Source organism: Macrosteles quadrilineatus, unplaced genomic scaffold, assembly GCF_028750875.1.
Source record: "Macrosteles quadrilineatus isolate MER2022 unplaced genomic scaffold, UCM_ALF_1.0 Scaffold_3__2_contigs__length_128488019, whole genome shotgun sequence".
In the NCBI taxonomy this organism is placed as follows: Eukaryota; Metazoa; Arthropoda; class Insecta; order Hemiptera; family Cicadellidae; genus Macrosteles; species Macrosteles quadrilineatus.
The window spans coordinates 17,779,264-17,801,182 of NW_026542596.1; the positions used below are offsets into that span (position 1 = coordinate 17,779,264).

At 33.6% G+C, this 21,919-nt stretch overlaps 1 protein-coding gene across 1 annotated transcript in view; it reads left to right on the forward strand.

The window, feature by feature from the left end:
- The window catches only part of LOC128989023 (uncharacterized), an 81,001-nt gene extending 59,474 nt beyond the window's left edge, over window positions 1-21,527 (forward strand). The window contains exons 5-7 of the mRNA XM_054410878.1: window positions 8,068-8,133; window positions 13,490-13,584; window positions 21,417-21,527. Coding sequence (XP_054266853.1) covers window positions 8,068-8,133; window positions 13,490-13,584; window positions 21,417-21,527 — 272 coding nt within the window. The remainder of the gene's footprint in view (window positions 1-8,067; window positions 8,134-13,489; window positions 13,585-21,416) is intronic.
- The last annotated feature ends 392 nt before the right edge of the window (window positions 21,528-21,919 follow it).

Consider the following 21,919-nt stretch of genomic DNA (forward strand, 5'->3'; position numbering starts at 1 on the left):
TGTTCAAAATAAGTAATCAAAAGTAATTTTTCCCAATAATTCAGTTATTGACTAATTTAGTTGTGTATTTGTAAGCTGTGTAGCCCGTTTCTCATCAGCACCCTCATGAAAGTGATAGCATCTAAGGGTAGTTGTAGAGTAATAGCAAAACTGAACAAAATAATTAGTTTCCTTACTAATTATTTTGTTTATACGAACATCTTACAATAAATTAAAAATTTCCTTCCGCATATTTGACAGTCCAGCTGCATATTTGAATGCAGCTACCGTATATTTCTAATAACATAAATAATCTTGCTACACATTTTATAATCATAACACGCATATTTTACAGTATGTAAAATAACTTACTGCATATCAGTCACATAATCAGAAACATACTGCAGTCTATATTTTATCTCCCCATATTTGATGGATGCAGACTAAACAGACCAGAAACCTGGTACAATTTCCATTTTACAACTTTTGCAGTTCCGTGAAGTCAAAAGTGAAGGTTTTTGTGTTAGCTGTCACCATGACTGTGTGCGAGATTAAATATTTATATTTAAAAAGCTTTCTTCCATTAGGCTCAGTGAGATATAAATTGATACGTCCAACTGAGTTGATACAACATGTCTCTGTTGCCAGTTTAACTTTATTCGAGGGCTTTATGATTTGTATTTTACCATAAAACACTTAACACTCACTTACTGGTATGGGTGGGTAACTATTACAGTTTTAATATACGCGGAAGTCCAAACCAGAAAATTTGATTTTTTACAACATTGCTTTCAAGAAAATGTGGAATAAAACAGGATTTTTTTTTAACTGCAGGTACAGTTAGATATTGGTACACATTTTTACCACCATAAATCCATAATAAATGCCAGTTTCTAAAAAAAACTTAGAAAATACAAAAATATGATAAGGTCAACTACCATTGCTAAGGTCTTCACTTGAATGCACTTGAAGAATCTTCAAGTGAAAGTCCATTACCAAAAAAAAACTTCAGGTCGCTCCTAAAGTAGAACCATCCTCTAGTTACTACAAAGATCGTTGTAGATGTTTTTTTTTTTTTTTTTTTTTTTTTTTTGTAGTGAGGATGATTGGAGAACAGGCGTCTCCCACGTTTACATTTTGTTCAAAACATTCGACGGGTGATCGGATGACCCTAGGTTTCCGAAGAAACTTTGGTGTCACACCCAAAGACGTAAGAAACGCAATCTTGGCGAGAAGTATTTCAAAGGTTTCCGGGGTTGTTTCCATGGGTTTAATTTTTGTTTTTGTTTTACTAAGTGTGAGTAAAAACCACACACTCTGTTCCTTTTCGAGTTCTGGATTTAACTTTTCCACTTGTAATAAGAACAAAAATAGATGGAACTGCATTTTGAGAAACATAATGATACGTAAGTTTACTTTTTTATGCAATTTATTTAAATTTTTCTGGATAATTATCACTGAAAAAGCTCACAAGGTTTTACAATGAACTCATAAGACAGTTAAAGCAGACTACAATAAATAAAATAAACAAGAACCAATAGAGTGACACTGGCAATGCCAATGACCTATCGTATTTTCCGATATAAACTCCTGAGGAAAGCTGGTGCCTTAGGCGAGTCTGTGTACACAAGACATTATTGCCTTGACTTACCTTCCCTACCTTTCTCAGGTCACGAGTACTACAGACCAATGAAGCAACTAAAACGTTGGTTCCAGTTCTATTTAATAATTAATTTGGTTATCTGTTAAACTCTAAAGAATACGTGGTTTCTTCGTCTCTGTCTGGGATTTCTAGGTGAACAAACCACTACTGGGTAACAGGGCTTAGAAAAAAAAAAATGGTAGATTGTTTCTTAACAGACCAACTGAATTAATTTACATCCATAAAACCCAAACAAGCTGCTCCACGAAACTGCTAATAGCAATATTGATTGGTATTCATGCAAAAAAAATGAAAGAAATAATATACAACTCCTTGCCATTTTTTAGAAATATTGACAAATCAAAATACATTTTTTGTGTCTTTGGTGTTTTTTTTTACGCCAATTGCATTTTTTTACGTCTTGAAAAGAAAGGGTCCAAACCTAGGTTTTGTTACGATGTTTTTCTTTTTATTAGGTCAATATGGCATAGTTCATTTAATTTCCGATGACAAATCTCTCTTAGAAGCGTCTTTTTATTTTAAATTACTTTTTATTATAGAACAAAAATAAAACTATTCCAAAATAAGAAATCTAACTGTTAGTTTCCTACCATAAACGAATAATTTATCTCAGTTTCATTATCTATATTTTATTTTCCTAATTATTTTAGTGTTCATATTCAATGTAGAAACAAACAAAGATCAATCCAATAAAGAATTCCAAGTTTTTGTTTCCAGCACAAACCAATACCTTATCCAAGTTTTCAAACTAAAGTTCCGTCGTGTGCTTTTATCTGAAAGCAAAGCTAATTTCTATGTGAGATTTAACAAGTTCACCAACTAGAACAGCGGCGCCGCCCCTCGCATGCTCCAGTATAGAACGAGATTAAAGGGAGTGTGGAAGGATAATCATATTGGAGTGGCTACATTGAACTTTTATGTTTGATAATGGAAGTCACATGGCTGTTTTAACTTATAACACCATTACTCTAATGCAGTATTGGGTTAACTATATTAGGTGGCCAACAATGGAAAATTGGGGTTACTTCATATAATATAATTCAATGAACCAATATGAACTAAAGCAAATATTTGGAAACACTTTAATGTTTTAAATTAATTTATAACAAGGTTTTTTTACTTGTCAATAGTGATTTTTAACTGTATGAGGATGAACATAGTAATTACATATAGATTAATATAATTGACTAATAATAGTCAAAGTTAATATATAAATATAAACGGCAGCTTACCAAGATTGGTTATTCGTACACAGTGGTTAAAGCAAGAAATAAAAATCGTGCAAAATGTAACATTAGGGGGTTGCTTTTCACTGGCATGGACAGAAACAAGATTTTTAAAAACCGACTAACTCTTGGGAAGTCTAAAGGGGATTTTAAGACACTAACATGCCTATGAGTTGGTAAATTTTACGATTTTCCTTTGTGTAACATTTCAGCATGACTGTTTACAGTTTTAGCGAATTTCCCATATAGGGAATAAGCTATTACCGTAGTACTCATGGTATGACCTGGACCCGGGACCGATTTACTTTTTCGTTTTGAGGTCCCTAGAGGCCAAAAATACCATCCGTTCAAATTCATATATATACATATATATTTATATATATATATATATACAGTATATATGTGTCCGTTAGCACAATAACTCGAGCAGAAATGATCCGGTTTTGATGAAATTTGGTACACACGTGTAAAACCTACATTTATTTGAACGAGTTCGCGAACCAGCATGATCGGACTATGGGAACGGGGGTTTATGGGGGGTTTTATGGGGTAAAAATAGGGTTTTCCCATTTTTGACCCTAAAAACACAAAATTTCACAATTACTTTCCAAACCATTTTGTAGAGCTTAAAAAAACAAATAAGTTAGTATATTGAATCGTTATTATGCGCCTAATGGTTGCGGAGAAAATTCCAAAAATTGTTAAAATAAAACTCCCATGTTATTCTTATGAAAAATTAGTCAACTGTTGTAGTTTGCTTGTTTATGAACAAATTTTGATCCAATTTGAAAAATACATTAATTTCTTACTAAACTACAGTATTACCATTTTACAACAAAAAATACCTGTTTACCCTCCCTGCAGCAAACATAAGTTCTCGTTAAACTAATTCTATTGAAATAGGGAATAAATGTGATATTTTTAAGAAGACATTTTAGTGTAAATCCAATCAAGCAAATGGAAATTCGCTAAGTCTGCAGGTTTGCTGCGGCGGGGTTATTTCTACGTTTAGCCAGGAAATACATCTAGAAACAATCGGTATTCCTTCTTTAAGGTACTGACTGAGTAAAACATACTGCCTCATTTTTACCTAATTCGTCATCTGAAGATGAATTTCAACCCTTCAGTTCTTTTTATTATTTGTTTAGCTAAAGAGCCAATTTAATGTGCCTGTCCCCAGTATATTATTTAGAGTAGTTTTGAAGTTTACTGTCACCAACGAATATTTATTACGACCAAATGGAATATTTATTTTGTAAATTGTTCATTTTCCTTATTACTAACGAATATAGCGCACATCCTAAATTCACCCCAAAATGTAAGGAAAACATTAAGTCAACATTACGATTCAAGCGTAGACATGGATCTTACACCTAAACAAACTTTAGATTTACATTTAGATAAGGCCTACCGAAAGTAAACTTTAATATTTAAAATAATTGGAATGTTTATCAGTTTGACTTAGCTTACTCATAATTTAGGGAAAATATTAACATCATTTATAGAAATATAAGGATAGCCAAACAGTTATTATATGACAATATCTTTTGTCGGAATCTATGGAAGTAAAATCTTTACACCCGGATATTGTTTTGACTATGATGGTCCAGTCGATGGGTCATATTTTAAATATTTATATTTTAAAAGCTTTGTTCCACCAGCTTAAATAGAGATCTCATATGAGCGAATGAATATGCATCAGGTATCAAACAAATGTGGTCATTCACTAGTCTGTCGCGAAACGTCCAATCCCACAAACTGGTTAAACAGATCACCGGCTTTTCAAAATAAAGTAAGTTTAAAACATTTTACTCTATTTTCACAACAGATATTATCATGCATGTTGTCATACTAAGGCACAAGATATAATATCATTAACGAACACGTGTATCTTACAAAGTATAAACCACGCTATTTACTTTAAAACAGAATATAATAATATAAGTTTTGCAAGGCATATACAGCAGGACTAGCAGAATACCCGTCCGTCTTACGGGGTTGGCGTATAAGTATAAAATGCTTATTGCAGTAATACTCGTGCTTTGCGTTTGCAATGGGAGGGTTTCACCTCTCTACAACAGCTAAGCGAGTGTAACTTTAGGAGACTTAATTTTAAGAGAGGCATGAGAATCGCAATGTATACTCATATTAACATGGGAAACTCTAGAGCCACTGGGGCGGAGCCCGAACGGATTTTTGAGATAAGAATATGTCTATATGTTAATCGGAAATGTGAGCTATCATTATACCAAATGTCAACCCAATCCGACGAATAGTTAAGCGGGATTGTACTTCAAACAAACAAACATACAAACAAACAAACGCACAAACTTTCACACTTATAATATTAGTATGAAGTATGATAGTATGATTACTTTGATACAACAGCTAGGTTCTCTTGCATTGGAAGGAAACAAATGATTGATTCTTCGTTACTTCAAAAGGCCAATTACTTATATCGATTCATTTTAAATATAATGGAGAATAGAATATTATATGAATTGGGTGTGACCACGCCCGGCCACGTGACTTCTTTGTTCTTTAGTCTTAGGGTGGATCATCCCCTACAGTAGCATGAATTAATCGTAATAATTGTATTAGCGAATTTCCCTATAGGGAAGTAGCTATTACCGTAGGTGGCACGGTAAGACCTAGACCCGGGACCGATTTACTTTTTCATTTTGATGTCCCCAGAGGCCAAAAACACAATTCGTTCAAATTTATATATATATATAGACTTATATATATATATAAATATATATACGTCCGTGAACGCGATAACTTGAGTAATTTTTGTCCGACTTTGTTGAAATTTGGTTTAAAGGTGTAAAGCGGGATAAACTTGAATGAGTTCGCGAACCAGCCTGATCGGACCATGGGAACGGGGCTTTACGGGGGGTTTTATGGGGTAAAAATTGGTTTTTCTCACTTTTGACCCTCAAAACACAAAATTTCCCAATTTCTGTTTAGACCTTTTTAAAGAGCTTAAAAAACAAATAATTTAGTATGTAAAAGTATTTTTGTTCTATTATTAGTAACGGAGAAAATTAAAAATAAATTTAAATTTTAAATTCCTATGTTATTCTTATGGAGAATATTGTCAAATGTTGTAGTTTGCTTGTTTATGAATATATTTTTATCAAACTTGGAATTCTATCAATATTTTACTCAAAAACACACTTTATTAGTTTCCTTGTAGCAGCAAACCTAGGTACTCGTTAAACCTAATGTTATTAAAATATATTTAACTGAAAATCAATTCAGATAAATGGAAATTCGCTTAGTCGGCAGGTTTGCTGCGGCGGGGGTATTTAATTTTCAAACATAAAGCAGCGTTTGTTTTAGAATAACCCAATACGCCTTATGCGCTAAAGTAACTCAATATTTCAAGTCATTTGTATTAAAGCCATCCTTTGAGGGAGATCTAAAGGAGACATCCTTAGTAATCAAAATAGTGTTACCAAAGTCGGATGAGAAGTTTACTTTCAACGATAAAAACATTGGTTGTATCCACAAGGTACCTTTACTTCGAATTATTTATGTACAATTTGAGGAATGTCTGGTTAAGTGCGCCCTCTAAAATTCACTCTAACAAAGAGACAAACATTTATAAAATTGGTAAACTTAACGTTTAATGACATTATCAGAACACACCTGCATCTGTTTGCCTACGTGCAGTCGGTGTTGCAGTATGGCATCCTGGCTTGGGGTGGTGCCCTTCCTACTGTTCTGGAACCACTTTCTGTCGTTCAACGATCTGTTATCAAAACTATTTTAAACAAAAACTCTAGATTTTCTTCCTTGCAACTGTTTTTTGTGACTTTCCAGTTTTAAACATTCGACAATTGTTCATAAAAAATCTTCTTATTTTCATAAAACTTAATAAATGTTCGGTTTTTTCTCCTGTTCAACATCGTTATTTGACTAGAAGTAACATTAACTTTGGCTTTTCTTTTCCCAGATTCTCCCATTCAACCCTTAAAACTATACCTTATTACGTTTGTCATACATTGTATAGAAACTTGCCTTCACATATTCGAGAGGCGGAGAGTGACAGCGTCGCTGTGTTTAAGCATAGAGTCATTAGGCGTCACCAAATCACTTTTTTTTCTTTCACTGCTAAATAGCACTTACAATCAATAAATTTGAGTTTTGGATGTTTCGATGCAATTAGGTTTTTTTCTCTCTTGATCTTGTTAATATTTTTTTTTTATTTACTATCATCATTAAGTGTCTAAGTACTCCTGAATGTTTATGGACATGTGTATAGCTGTATTAGCAACTCATTCCCAAACACAGACGGATAGTCTACTTGGGAATTATTTTTCCTGTACACTCACAATTTTTAACAAACATGTAACATTAATTCAGGAATAAAGAGATTTTGATTTTTGATTTTGTTTCTGACGCCAGGTAAACTCGCGGTATTCAAAGATAGTGGCACTTTTTGGAAAGTATGTTTTGTGATGTTTGGGTAATCTGTGAAATTACACACAAAAGATAAACTATGTGTGCACTAACGCAGTCAAAGCCTACTAATAGAGCAAACAGACACAAGCTTCAGATTTTAATAGGGTGAAATGTCTACTTAGAGAACCCAAAGTAAATCACTGAACTTAACAAAAGTTGTTGGGAAACGTTGTCCTCACTGAAACGGTTAGGAATTGACCCGGAATACCACAACTTTGATGTAACAAGCAAGACAAACGGGAGTGAAATACCAGCTTGGATTGTTTTCCTGCTGCCGCAGAAAGTAAGAGTTGTATTTAACTTTTGAAATTGAATTTGTACGAGCTATTGATGTAACACCAACTAAATTTTAATCAAACTGTTTATGGTTTGGTGATTAATTAAGAGGAGCTATAAACCTCCTCATTGAGTAAGAAAGGAATGCTTCAATCAAAAAAGATGCCGTGTATTTTGAGTCTAATAATGTTTATTTTCTTAAAGGTACTTACAGCGTGTTATAGAGTGCCAACTACAGAGTCCAAACATCACAAATAGATCAGTACTTTTCCTACAAAATAAATAATTATTGTAGTTCTTATACACTGCTATGCATCTTTTAAGACGATTCTCAGTCCTTTAAACGTAACAGAAGGTACAAACATAGACTAAAACTAGCCACGAGCCTTTTAGTGGCATATAATATTTGCATGACTTACAAACGTCTTGACTTAAACCTTTCTCATGTTTCAGTGAGCTACGATGATTGTCCGGATGAGCTGAAACAAGAGAAGTCAAGGAAGGAATACAACAATAAAGGTAAGTCTTACATTTTTACGAGTATATCCAAGAATGTAAATTTTATATTTGGATAGTGTAATGAATTGTAAACATTTCTATTTTTGCGGAGGTGCTACATGGAAGTAACCTGTCTAGCTTTGCATATGAACTTAACATTTAGGCTGACTAAGAAACTTTAGTTAAGGCATTTTTAATAATTTTGTTTAGACCAATATGTACATTATTTTCCTTACAGAAAGAGCCAAGGGCATAAGTACAAAAGTTACAAATTGTTCTTCTTACAAATCACTGCCACCCTTAAGGCAAACTAAGCCACGGAAAGGTAAGTTACAAAACAGTTTAAATACCTCGATAGAGCTTCATGCTCAATTACATTGACGCCAGATGGCACTGTCGCAGGAATCGAACCGGAAACACAATTCAGACCCTGTCGACTTCCGCTTCCTACGTAGGCGCAATAATTCCCCCTTTGTTAAGCATTATGCGAAGGGAAAACTGAATTCGTTACAAATGTAATATTGAACGGATTGATGTTGAAATATGACTCGTGTCTCCCTCCGTATCTTGATTTATAACTCGATAACGCAGCAAAGATTCTTGGAAACTCAATCCTGCATTTCATCATTTGATTTGTTACTTTATGCATATGGAATATTACGCCTTCTTGTGTGTTAGAAAAATCGCACATACTATGGAAAATCAGTGGTTTTGTCTGTTTATATAACCTAAATTGAATCTTGATTTGTATCAGAATGTCATTATGAGTTAAAATTAGAAGCTGCAATAATTATTTATATGATATGTGTTTTTTCATTGAAACAGTTTTGCAAACATGTGGATTTGTACTTTGTTATTAAAAAAAAGTCTCTCGTAATTAAATTAGTAGACCAAAAAAAGTTATGGCAATTTAAATGATTCTAAGAAATCCATAATTATTTTAAGCTAACTTACTTGTAGTTTCGAACCTATAAACTTCTCCTCTTTATCTAAGTATTAGGAAAATATAATAAACACTGAAAATAATTTATAAGTTATAAGTTAACAAAATATTAAATAGGTTACGTTTCTTACATCTTGCCGAGACGGCCCGATACATTAGGTAAATTTAAGGTAAATTAGATATAACATTACAGAAACTAACTGGATAGTTGTAAAAATTACACAGTAGCCCTCTTTGGCTACGCAAGACGCATCTCAGGGATAACTGGACAGATAATTTCTTAATAAACCATTGTGATCAAAACGGTTTTTAATGATGCCCATTTATCAATCACCATCCTCATTTTAAAACAGGTATTAAATACTAAACAAAAATGTAAAGGCGTACTTGGGAACGGGAGCGTGTGTTTCATAAGTATATTTCCTAGATAGGCTACTTAATCAAAAATGTTATTCCAGCCAGGTTGACGCAATGTCCGGTTGAAACATACTATTATTTATTGCTAATCTAAGTTTACAAATTAGAAACAGAGGGAGGCTGTTGTACGCGTATATTTACTGAACTTAACCTAACGAGTAACACTTATTGGAGTTTTTCTTTAACATCTTTCATGTTTGTAAAATCCAGTTTAAACTGGACTTGATATAAAATTGTTAAACAACCTATTGTTTTAATTTACCTTTCAGTTCATTATGGTGGAAATGAAGTGTAGGGAATATGAATACTCTAAGAAAACCCTTGATTTTCATATCCGACCGAACATGGCCGGTTAAAACGAAGTCTTACCAACAGCTGTGTCCCGGTTTAAGAGTATCCAGATAAATTGAGCCTATGTACATATTTATTATTGCTGTGTAAAGGATAACCAACATAAACCAATAACGCATTGATTTTGACCTTATTTTAGTATATTCTTCGCCAATAAAATGTCAAAATATAGTTTCAACCTTCAAAACTCTACTTAAAATGGCGAACACTAACTAGTAATCCTATTCCCAATGCTAAGGTGACAATGTTGCGTGGGGATGATACTAGCCACATAATATCAATCTGTCAGGAACACCATACCACCCCAATCTCGTACCTTTGCAATTTGTTCTAAATAATTACCCCTCCCCCCAACCTACCCTGCACCATCAGTTACACCTTTGTCACCAGTAATAATTACCAATCAATCAAGGGGGGTGAATCACTAGGGTAATTAGCCTCGACATAAATCATTATTGGGTTAAAAATCGATCAATAAATTGCGGAAGAGAAACATTTTTAAGTGGATAATTGTGAAAATAAAAAGTTGTTTTCGCAACATAAGAAGTGTTCTAAAAGCATCAATACTGTGGTTATGTGTCTAGGTTGTGTGTAGTTTTCTTAGAGTTTTAACAATTTTATATTTGACATATTATTTAATATTTATGTACAATTGAGAAACTTATCTTAGAGTTTAGAGTTTCTTAAATGTTCCTCAGGGATAAACAGAATATTGTTGTTTCTTAAAACGCTTGCTTACAAGAAACCCAGGATGCTATTATGCTTAATGTGCAAATATGGTATTTTTCTTTTTTCTACTTCAAGAGAAGGCAGTTAAGAAATTTTAGATAAAACCTACTCATTTAAACTTTTAGGTACATAGATTATTATGTTATGTATATTTAGGACGCCTTAGGGAGCGGTGAATTGTATTTTTCAGATAAAGTGACTGTACTCAAAAAATTGTTTTATAGACTTTGCTTTCATTTGCCCAAACTATTGGATAATGTGGTAACGTAGTTCAAAGAAAAAAAACCATTTTCAAGCTAAATACTTTTCCATGCAAAAAATAAAACCCTAGGTAACTAAAAATCGTGTTACCTATGTAATCTAATAATCTAATTATTAGATAAGTGTCTAGGTCAAATCGTTCTGACTATTTCCCTTCTGAACAGCATGTCATTAATATTAACAATCCCATCAACTGAGGTTGGTTTAAGGCTAAATCTACTTAATAGCCCAGTTAGAACTGGTATCAAAGTCCTAATGAGATGGTTCAGAGGAAGGTATCGTATAACTGAGTTACCTACGTGTCGTGAATGATACATCTGATGCTGAGATATGATTATGGTTATGATTGAAGTAACACCACAGCAGCACCCAACTGCTGCAGTAACTGTATAATAATATGATTTGCTGGGAAAATTATAACTCATAGTTTTGGCTTCAACTTTAACTTTTGGCTATCCTATTACCACGTAGAAAAGTCATTGGTGATTAAGATGTGAATCCGTACTTACTTACCGGTACTTGTAATACTTGTAATACTTGTAATACTTGAAGTATCCGTCCGTAGTCCAGGGCAGGAATTGGACAGGTCAATAGGTTAGGTCTAATAATAATAAATAGTATATTACGTTACTAGTCCTGAAAATAAGTGTTTACCGGACGAGTGTGGTCGTTCCCGTGCGAGACGAAGTCGAGTACGGGATTACCATACGAGTCCGGTACACACATTTTGGACGAGTTACGTACGATAGTTTACGCCATACTACTTAATTCGTACGAATCCTTATATATTTCAACCAACTAAAGGACTAAACATCACCAGTCATAACCTCTAAGAGAGGTTATATTTTTGTTTATAACCAATCATTGCCACGCAAATACAGTATAATCAGCTGATTGGTGTCCGGAAAAACTCATTGCAGAACAGTACTACGCAATGAAACCCCATTTGAATAATCTGGCGGCAAACAGGTGTTTTCTGGACTAAATCCTTGCGTGGGAAGTTCGTCAAAATAATGTAGTGTGGCGTAAAAATAACTTACTGTATGAGAAAATCACATCCTAGGCCAAAGGGCTCCGTTTTGTGAAATTTAGAAATTCTTCCACATCATAAAAACCATTTTTTGTCAGGAAAGATTTGATTTCTGTTTTGAATTTGGAGATTTTTTGAATGTTTTGAAGTTGTTTTGGCAGTGCCTGAATTTTTTTTAACCGGAATAATGAGGTTTTTGTTCAAACAATTTTAGTCTGTGTTGTTGAGCATGGATTCCTTTGTTTATAGTGTTGTATTTGTGATCTATGAAGTGAGGTTGAATCTGTACTAACAGTACAGATGTCCTGTGCTCAAACCACTAATACAACCTCCCACCATTGCATAGAGATGCACTCAAAGTTTCTTTCAATTTGGTATGTAGTTTAAAAAAATAGCATACCTAGAAAAGATGCATTCAAAACTTTCACTTTGACTCTATTTTAAGTGAATGTTTCCGAAGTAAACGTTTTTACTTCTTTCATAATCGGTCTAAGATTAACTAAAATTTTTTATCTGTGTCAGTTTTACTCTAAAAGGTTGATAAGGTAAATATTTAAGAAGCAAAAACTACTTGTTTAAAAACAAATGTTATGGTTAAAAACCATGAATAATTGTTTATCTTTTACAAATTGACCTCTGTTTTTCTAACAATCAACTGTCTTAATTAGACATTTTGTAGTATATTTCCATCCGTCTGTAATCTCACTTTAACAATTTAAGCATACATTCTGTTATAATAACGTATTCCATTATTTTGTAAACTAAGCTCAAAGTTATAATTAAATTTAAAGGGTAATTCTGAATAGGATTACTACCTTGTAATAACTAGCCTGTTATTAAGTTGAAGGTAAAATCCCTTATTTTCGATCACCCTCTCAGGTTTAGCTCGCCACATAACAAGGGGGAGAGCCCGCTGTTTGCCTACTTCATTATCAAAGTCGATCAAGTTTCTTAATTTTCTCCTCAGGAAAATCTTGTCTCGTCTAAATTCCATCTCAATTGGTTTTGTAATAACGTAGGCTGATCAAGAGGTAATAAATAAATAGCAATAACTACTGCTGAGTGGGGTTACAGATCTATTGGTTACTGTGACAGTCAAGAAGGTTTAATTTTGAATCTGGCCAAACATCAATGGTCAGTTAAGACTATTAATAGAATAATAAACCAATTTTAACCTCATTTTCAAAACGGAAGTCTTATTAGAAAGTTGGTATTATGACATTTTTGTCCATTTATAAATCTATTCACAAAAATTGTTGAAATATATTGTTGAAATTTAACAGAAACACTTATCACCTGGAAATTGTTGAAACTGCACCGTATCACTTGATCTGTATTTTGTTTAAATACTTATACATGGTGGGGCAGCATAACTTCCTTTTTTTTAAACGTGCGCCATTTTGTTAGTTGACGTCATAGCAGAGCGCTTGTAGTCTCGTTTAAGAGGCATTGTTGTAAAGTTTTGTCTTTGCAGAGTTCGGTTGCCATTATGCGTTGGAACTGTGAAGAGCGTGCGTTTGCCGTTGAGGCCTGTTTTAAGGGAACACTTTCCAGAGCGCCTTATTTCAATCAGAGGTGATTTGCAATGGCCGGCTCTATCACCCGATTTGTCCCCTTGCGATTTTTTTCTATGGGGTTTTTTGAAGTCCCGTGTTTATGTGAACCGTCCAAGAACCCTTCAAGACTTAAGAACAACATCCAGGAAGAAATTGCCAACATAACGCCTGCTATGCTTGAAAGGGTATTGACAAACACCAGAAAACGGTATACTGAATGAATTCAGAATGGGGGACATCACCTACATGATTTACTGTTCAAAACTACATAAAACAAAACTTTATGTATGTAAAGTTTGGTTTTTCCAATGTAAAAACCAAATAAAGTTTGACTGGCCCATACAATGCGTTTTATTAAGTTTATAAAAAAGGAAGTTATGCTGCCCCACCCTGTATTTTAAACGCTTTGTTTCACCAGCTTAAATAGAGCTTTCAAATATGAATGAATGAATGTGTATCAGGTATCAACCAACAGTGGATATTCACTAGTCTGTCGCGAAACGTTCAATCCCACAAACTGGTTAAACGGATCACTGGTATTACACACTAAAATTTGTTTTCAACAGCTTACCGTTTTTGTATAACATTACGTAATATTACATATTTGTTTGCCAGGTTTCAATATACGTTTGTAAATTTAATAACACGTACAATGCTGATCAAGGAATGATTTAATAATAAGAAAAGTGCATGCGATAGGACCTTTACATTCTGAATTATATGAAGGTGCATAGGCCTAGTATTCAGGATGAATTGTGCTGGGGTGAATGATCTATTGAAAATCTTAAGTTAAGGATGCACTAGGTATTACAAAGGTAATTTTACTTATGCAAAACTTAGTAATTATTTAGTTTAGAACTTGATAAATTGATAGGTGTCTTATTCTTTTGGGACGCACTGTATGGTTTCTCTTCTCTTGTTGTGTTGTCTCTCCATTGTTTAACTTATGAATATATTGAAAAAAGTTGGTCAAAATCTTGCCACTGAGCAAGTATATGGTAGATCAAGAAACACCCGACAGTCCTTTGAAGTCTGTAATAAACTTTATTATGTAACATATAGTTTTTTTTATCATTGCATCGTGAAGTGTAGGCCTACAACATGCGTGTTTGAACCTAATGAGTGAAAGACGAACGTAGAGTGTAGTGAAATGCCAGCTGTTTTAATGAACATGGTGATGTGAAACAAACCTTTTGATCAAGTACAGCTGTAGCTGTACCCAGTTTTGAACTATCAAAACTCGATTACTTTTCATCGGATCCAACCTGATACCTTTACCACTATTACCTTACACTTGGTGAACAGGACCAATAAGACTACTCTACCTCACTCACCTGACTCAATCCATCGATATAATTTAACACTGAATGTATCTAGGGGTAAATATAGTGGTAAAATAACAACTGTTTATGGGATGTACTAAGTATACATACGAGGCTATAACACTGTTACCCGACTCTATATAGCAACTGTCTCATCAGTTGCTACAGCGAGCACAAATTGGACGACAAACTGAATAAGAGAGTTACGAAACCTGTTATTACTATGGCAACTAGTTACTATTTTACATTATAGTCACAAAGTAAAAAATGCTGAAGGTCAATATATTTTGAATTGTAGGCGTGTAGTAATAGTAGTTTACGCAACGATTGCGTTAAGTTGGTCTTTACGACAAGAGTAGAAAACTTCTACGAGTGTCGTAAAGACTACTAACGCGAGTTGCGTACACTACTTTACCTACGACAGTTTTTTAATTACTAACAATCTGGTTTTTAGTTACTAACAATCACTACTCATAACTTCTTAGAGAGGTTATGTTTTCGTTTTTTGTCAGTGCCACTGAAAGTGATGCAACGACTTATTGTATAATCAGCTGATTTCATGTTATCACGTGTTTGTAAAACTTCGTTAAATAATAAGTTACCTTTTTCAGGGGACTTTTTAGGTTCTGCTAGCAGCATTCTTACCATAAATACTGTATCAGGTACAATTAGGAAAATATTGCATTTAATTTTTTTTTTGACAACTGAATGATTATAGTGAAAGAGTTAATTTACAGTTAGATCTCAGCATCGAATATTATAGAATATTATAAGCAGTTTGTGCTCTCATTTCCATCTCGTCAACTTCACTTTCACTAAATGACATTTTAAAACAGTTTAAGTCTACCTTCCTTTAACTTCTACCAGCTTAGGTTAAGAATACGCGAGTATCAACAGAAAAAAGTAAGATCAACAATTAAAATTGTCAACTGATCAGCTGATCAGCTGATTAGTTGACGTTCGAAGCATTGTAATTTTAATTCTTTTCTCTCAATACTTGAACCTCATTGGTCCGTTACCTGTGTTGATATGAGAAAAACTATGCTGATATGAAAGTAAACAGCTGTTAAGTGAAACTTTTCAATTCTAAGAACTGAACTGAAATGGCTACTTTAAAAAACGATCGTAGGTAAAGTATATTCCATTAGAGAAACTTTGTTAGACTGAAAATAAAAAATATTTATCACATTTTATTTTTTTATCTAAGGTGCAGGTTATCATGTAACAGACAGTATATTTAATGTGGGTAGGATTTGTTGAAACATCATTTTAGTGGATAACATGACAATATCTAAACAAAGCAATGTTTAATTGATTGATAAGATAATTTATTAATAGCTTGGATAGCAAAAAGTATACAAAGTAATCATGAAATGGTGAATACATCCCTTGAAAGAGTGTGTTTTTATAGCTATGGCCGCTTTATTCGTATTGGTCATAATCTGGATTTGATAATAATATTGCTACAGACAACTTATTGGTATTGGTAGGGTGAAATGTTTCGTTACGTTGATAACAACTAAGAAATAAAAACGAGCTAAGTCCGTTTTATTGGATTTCTTAAAAACCCACACACACTGCTCATAAAAAGAAATATCTATTGGAGTGTGGGTTTTAACACACACAGATATGGTCGACTCGTAGGCATCAAATTCAGTTTTCCCGGTTACATACTGTCTGTGAATACGTAAGCTATTACATGTCGTATCAAAGGCACAAAACGTCGTCTGCAATCCCGCTTGTGACAGACGTATTTGTTAGAAGATGTTCCTATAACCGTTCTAACATATGCTTATAACCTCACACAGTTTTTATTGTAGTGGTTTATACATTTTAGTCAGTAATTTAGGTACTACTTACGCGTTTTTCTTTTAACAAAATCTTTGCTAATAGTAGAAGGAGGAAGGGATATTCTTTTTTTATGTTCATGTGAAAGGATGTTTTTATAACATTTAACACTTCTTTAATATACAGTATGCAGAAACTGTACAACTGATTTGTACATTTAGACTAATTTTAATTGCATGTTTCAGCCTAGGATTAAAATATTTCCGACTATATTCTGCTTTTAGTTTATATTGTTTGACAAATTAGTACAGTTTCTTACAAAAACCCACAAATCTGTCTGCAAATCCGTTTTGTACATTAACAACAACTCCCAATACGCTGTAATTTAGTGTCTATGACGAATAAGAACTCTTTATTCTTGTTCCCTATTTTGTGGTACGGTAGTGAGGTTATGTGAGAAAAAATATTGCCGTCGTTGAGTAAATAAGTTCTTGATTAGAATTTTTACTTGCTAGTACTATTCTAAGTTAACAACAAAATAAGTCTCCCATTACTTTTCGATATGCACTTACACTTTAAAAATTCAAAACAAGATAAAATACTAGGTAAGAAATTAAGTTACTAAGATGAAAACTCTCACATTGACAAATTAATTTTGACTAGCCATTCATGTCATCATCAGGTCCAATCGCAGAGAGCCCCAGTCTCCAATTGAATTTGGTAGTGATCAGTATTACTGGTTAAAATCTTACGGTAGTTACTATTTGATTATATACTAAATTGTGTTATTATGTGAAATGGCAATAAGTATTCGTAAAACTTATATTTTTGACAAAGCGCAAAACGAGACTTATGCCTTTCACTCTCTTGCCTCTCTGTAAGACTAACTAAATAATCAACATCATTTAACTAATAGTTAATTATACATTTTCTACCGAATTGAGATGTTTAACGCGTAGCCTAATATTAACAACAAACGACAAACCAAACACCGCGTAGCTTTGACTGCGTCACAATCAAGCAACACAAACATTGGTTGATTAAACAACAATAATTTGACATAATGTCATCGCTGCCACTTTGACAACATCGGACTTTGAATTAGAATTAATTACTGTATAACATAAATTAGTTCTGTCGCTGTGAAACAAGTTTGTCATCCTATTTACGGTAGCACCTCTCAATAAGTAAATATTATTGTATATCTACTCTTGTAGTAATGCAGTTTTAAAACTCTTTGTACAACAAAATATACAGTTCTACTCGACCGATTTCATTAATCTATGGGTCGTTGTAAAGCTTTTAGATTTGCTAATATTATAAAAGTTATTTTTTCTTTGGATTTATTGTGAATAATTATAAAAAACAACATTTTTTCATAAAAATACATTGAAAACGGGGTTTTCCAAATGTTTTTTCGATTAAAGTTTTGGCTGTTATACGTGTTAGTAATTGATAGGAAATATAATTCTCTTTCAGAATATCCCCTTGCACTTTGGTCGATTTCCTCACCAAGTCATTTGCAAACAAGTTAAGCAGCCTAAACATTTATTGTGTTGAGAAAAAACTGAGTTAGAGATATTTTTTATTACAACTTTCACTACTAAATTCACAGTTCTACTAGATCGATTTCGTTAAACAATAGGTCGTAGGAAGGCTTAACTCGTGTAGATTTACAAAGAATTATGAATGTTTTATTTATTTACTATATTAAGATTTGAGGTGAAAAGTATCACAAGAATACAAAAAAAAAGGGTTTTAAAATTTTATTCGTAGCCGAGTTTACGCTGATTTTATTGAGTATAAATTTAACAAATGCATATTAGTAATTTGTTGGAAATTTTATTTCCTTTCAAAATACCACGATCCACTTTGGTCGATTTCCTCGCCACGTAAAGGTTATTTGCATTTTAGCTAAACAGCCTCCCTATACAACCTCCTTATAATGAATATTCTTTTTTTTACATTTTTTTGTTAACGATTTTCATTAATTATGTACTATTTTTCTAGATACCATTGTATTTAACCACAACGGTCTCTATTGCTAGTCTTTATTTTAGATGAATCAGAGCTATTCGTATAACATGTTAAGTTTGATGAAAAAATAGTGTTGTCTTGAAATGAAAATCCTTCTTTATTGAGGCGAACTTAGGACCTCATGGTCCTTTGTTACAGTTAACCTCTAAATAACAATAGTAATAACAATAATACATGATATGAACAAAAGTAAAATACACATTTCGTAACATAATTAATAATAAACAACATAAAACATGTGTCATGAGACATAAGGTTGAATTTTAATTTGAAAAAATAATATTGTACAAGGTTTAAATAGTCTTTCTTGGATGAAATATGAATACATTTTTAAGCAGTGGGATACGAGAGTGTTTATAATTCTACTTATTAGAAAACGTATTTTACTGAAATGCGTCAAGTAGCTGACTATTATTAATACAATTGAACAGTGTGTGTATGTCAACAGTACTAATTTAAGTCCCTTCATTTATTTTAGAGTTACCAAACGGGTTAGTTAGTTAGTGCATATTTTAATTTAAACATGAGCAATTGTTGGCACATAAATATATTATGCAACTGAAATCAACCTGTTATATAACTGCCTCTGGTGTTAGTGGAATTGAAAGCGTCAATAAGATTGACTGTGAATGCAACTGAGTCGATTTACAGTTCCTACTTTCACTTCGGAGGACAATCTTGGTGATGACATTGGTAATTCAATACTTTTGGAGCAAAAGCTCAAATATATTTACTATTTTCATTACTTTATTTTCGTAATGATGAAGGAAATCTTGCTGATAAAACCTTGTGTTATCGTATCTGTAAAGTACAGTGTAAATAACACAGTGAACTTGGTGTAGAGGCCATACTTGAGTTTTAGTTATAAAATAATTCATCTTTGGACTTTTTAAAGGAGTGGAAGACGATCTCCGTGATTGGGAGAGGTCTGGTCTAGTGGTTAGAGCGCGGGACTTCGGTCCCCGAGGTCCCAGGTTCAAATCCCACTAAATAACCAATGGATTTTATTTAAGTGATAATGACGCAACCCCTAGTTCTAGTCTGAACTAATGTGAAAAACAATCCCGGGTTCGTGCCTAGCGTCTAAATGTATAAAAGGAAGCGTAAATGTTCCTCACAAAGAAAATGTATCTGTGATACAAAAATGTGTAGATCAACGATAGTAGTATTTTGTAACCAGAATAATCGACAACTACCCAGCTAAGATAAAACTGCATTGCATTCCTGTATTATAGACGAAGTTTTGATGAGATTAATTTAAACGACGTAGTGTTATGAGACGTCATCAAACTTTTAACGCTCGGTCATCTCATATAGAGTAACTAGGGTCAGCAGCCCGACGTCTAAGGGATTTTGTGCATGGAGGGTCATAACAACTTCATATTATTTGCATAAGTTAAATTGGTTTGTTGTAGTTCTATTTAGAAATTATAGTTCGATCAAATTAATTGCTGAAAAAAAATAGATTTTATTGAAATAGTGTATTTTTGTAAAACATAGAACTAATCATATTTCATCACAATAAAAAATAGTATATTCTAACGTTTTGTTGTTTTATTTTAGTACACTCGTTGAACCAGGAAAACTGGTTTTATTAATTTTTGGTTTGCAAACTTCGAGTTTACCTTTAAACGATCTCTTATTTTTATTGTTGTGATGTTTACAGCATGAGTGTTACACTATTTTTTACGCAATTTAATATTTTTTTTATTAAAAAAATATTTTTTTAAATCTGTCAACTTAGTAAAAGAAATTACTTCGATCCATGTGAAAACGGCATACCTTATTAGTTTGTACACATTTAAATGCTTTACAATTATATATTTTTGTTCTTTCAATATCTCTATATCAGAAGACAGTAACGGAAAATCTTTTGCTGAATTCAAATATTATTAATTTTTGCATTATTATTTTTTATTGTCTTTTTTAACACGCCTTATTATTAAAATTAAACATAATATATGTACCCAGTTTACATTGAAAATGTATAATTCGAATCCTCATTTCCTCATTTTGCGATATACGAAACAACGCGTATCACAATATTGCATTGTCACTGTACCCAGATCATATGTGCATTCTATTTATTCCAAATAAAATCAGAACACACTGGCTTCCAAGCATCAAATTCAGTCTCCCCGCTTACACGCGTTCAGTAGATGCGAAAGTTATTACATGTCATATAAAAGGCACGAAGCGTCTCCTCACAATCCATCTAGAGTCAGTCATATTTGTTGCCAGACGTGCATCGCCTGAGGCGTATAAATGTTACTTTTAGCCTGCCTTTACCTGAACCGACATACAAACCATTAAGTGAACAGTTTAGCCACTGAAAAAAAATAAATGAATATGCTTATGTATGAACGAATGTTGCAATAATGTTCTACTTTAACATATTGCAATATTCTAAAGCGACAGATCTTTGCAAATTTTTTTATTTATTTTATTTTTTTTTACCGGGTAAAATATATTATTATTACAACTGACTTAAGAAGATAGCATCAACCAATTGTATGTAAAGGGGTTTTTCCTAAGGGAGAGGTGGCAAAATGCATTTACGCACACTGGTGGCAGGCCTGTAGTGTGGGACTGCAACGGGTTTAAGACCCAAAAACTACCCACTAAAAATCTCCTCTACTCTTCGGACACTAGCCTGGGAACACTTGTTGCACTTCATCAGAACTAGACAGAGTTTGCCTTCGCCCGTTTGGCTTACTCCGTGTATATCCGTTCAGTTCTTACACGATCTAGACTGCTATCCGTTCTAGATCGTTCTTTTTAACTTGAAGGAAATCCCGGACTAATTGCAACCAGCAATCCCAGTTGTCCTCACCCTTTAGCAAGGTCTCATAAATCCATTCAACTGACAGCACCCCAAGATGTTGAGTGGCCTCACGGTGGAGCATATCCCATCGTGGACAGCGGAAAAAGGTATGTTCCACGTCGTCGGGAATGCTCGGGCAGTAAATACAGTCAGGTGAGTTGGTTTTGGCCATCAAGTGCAGGTACGTATGAAAATAACCATGACCTGACAAGAACTGAGTGAGAAAGCAGTCGACCTCACCGGGCCACCGTTCCACCCACTGTTGGACCTGTCTGATAAGTCTGGCAGTCCAACATCCTCGAGTTCCCAGTTCTCTTGCCACACCTTGAGCGCTCTTCCGTACTTGCAGCGTCCTTCCTGATGTAGCCTCGTCTCTGGTATATTGCATTCTTCTCCGCTGCCAAAAGTTTGACAAGATCCAGAAATCACCAAAACGGCCGGTTCGGACACCGTGAGGTACACGGAAGCGACGCTGAGTGCCGCCTGACTCTGCACTCGCGAGCCTCAACATTTATGCTTCCTTGTTGAGCGTGTCTGCCTACACCTCAG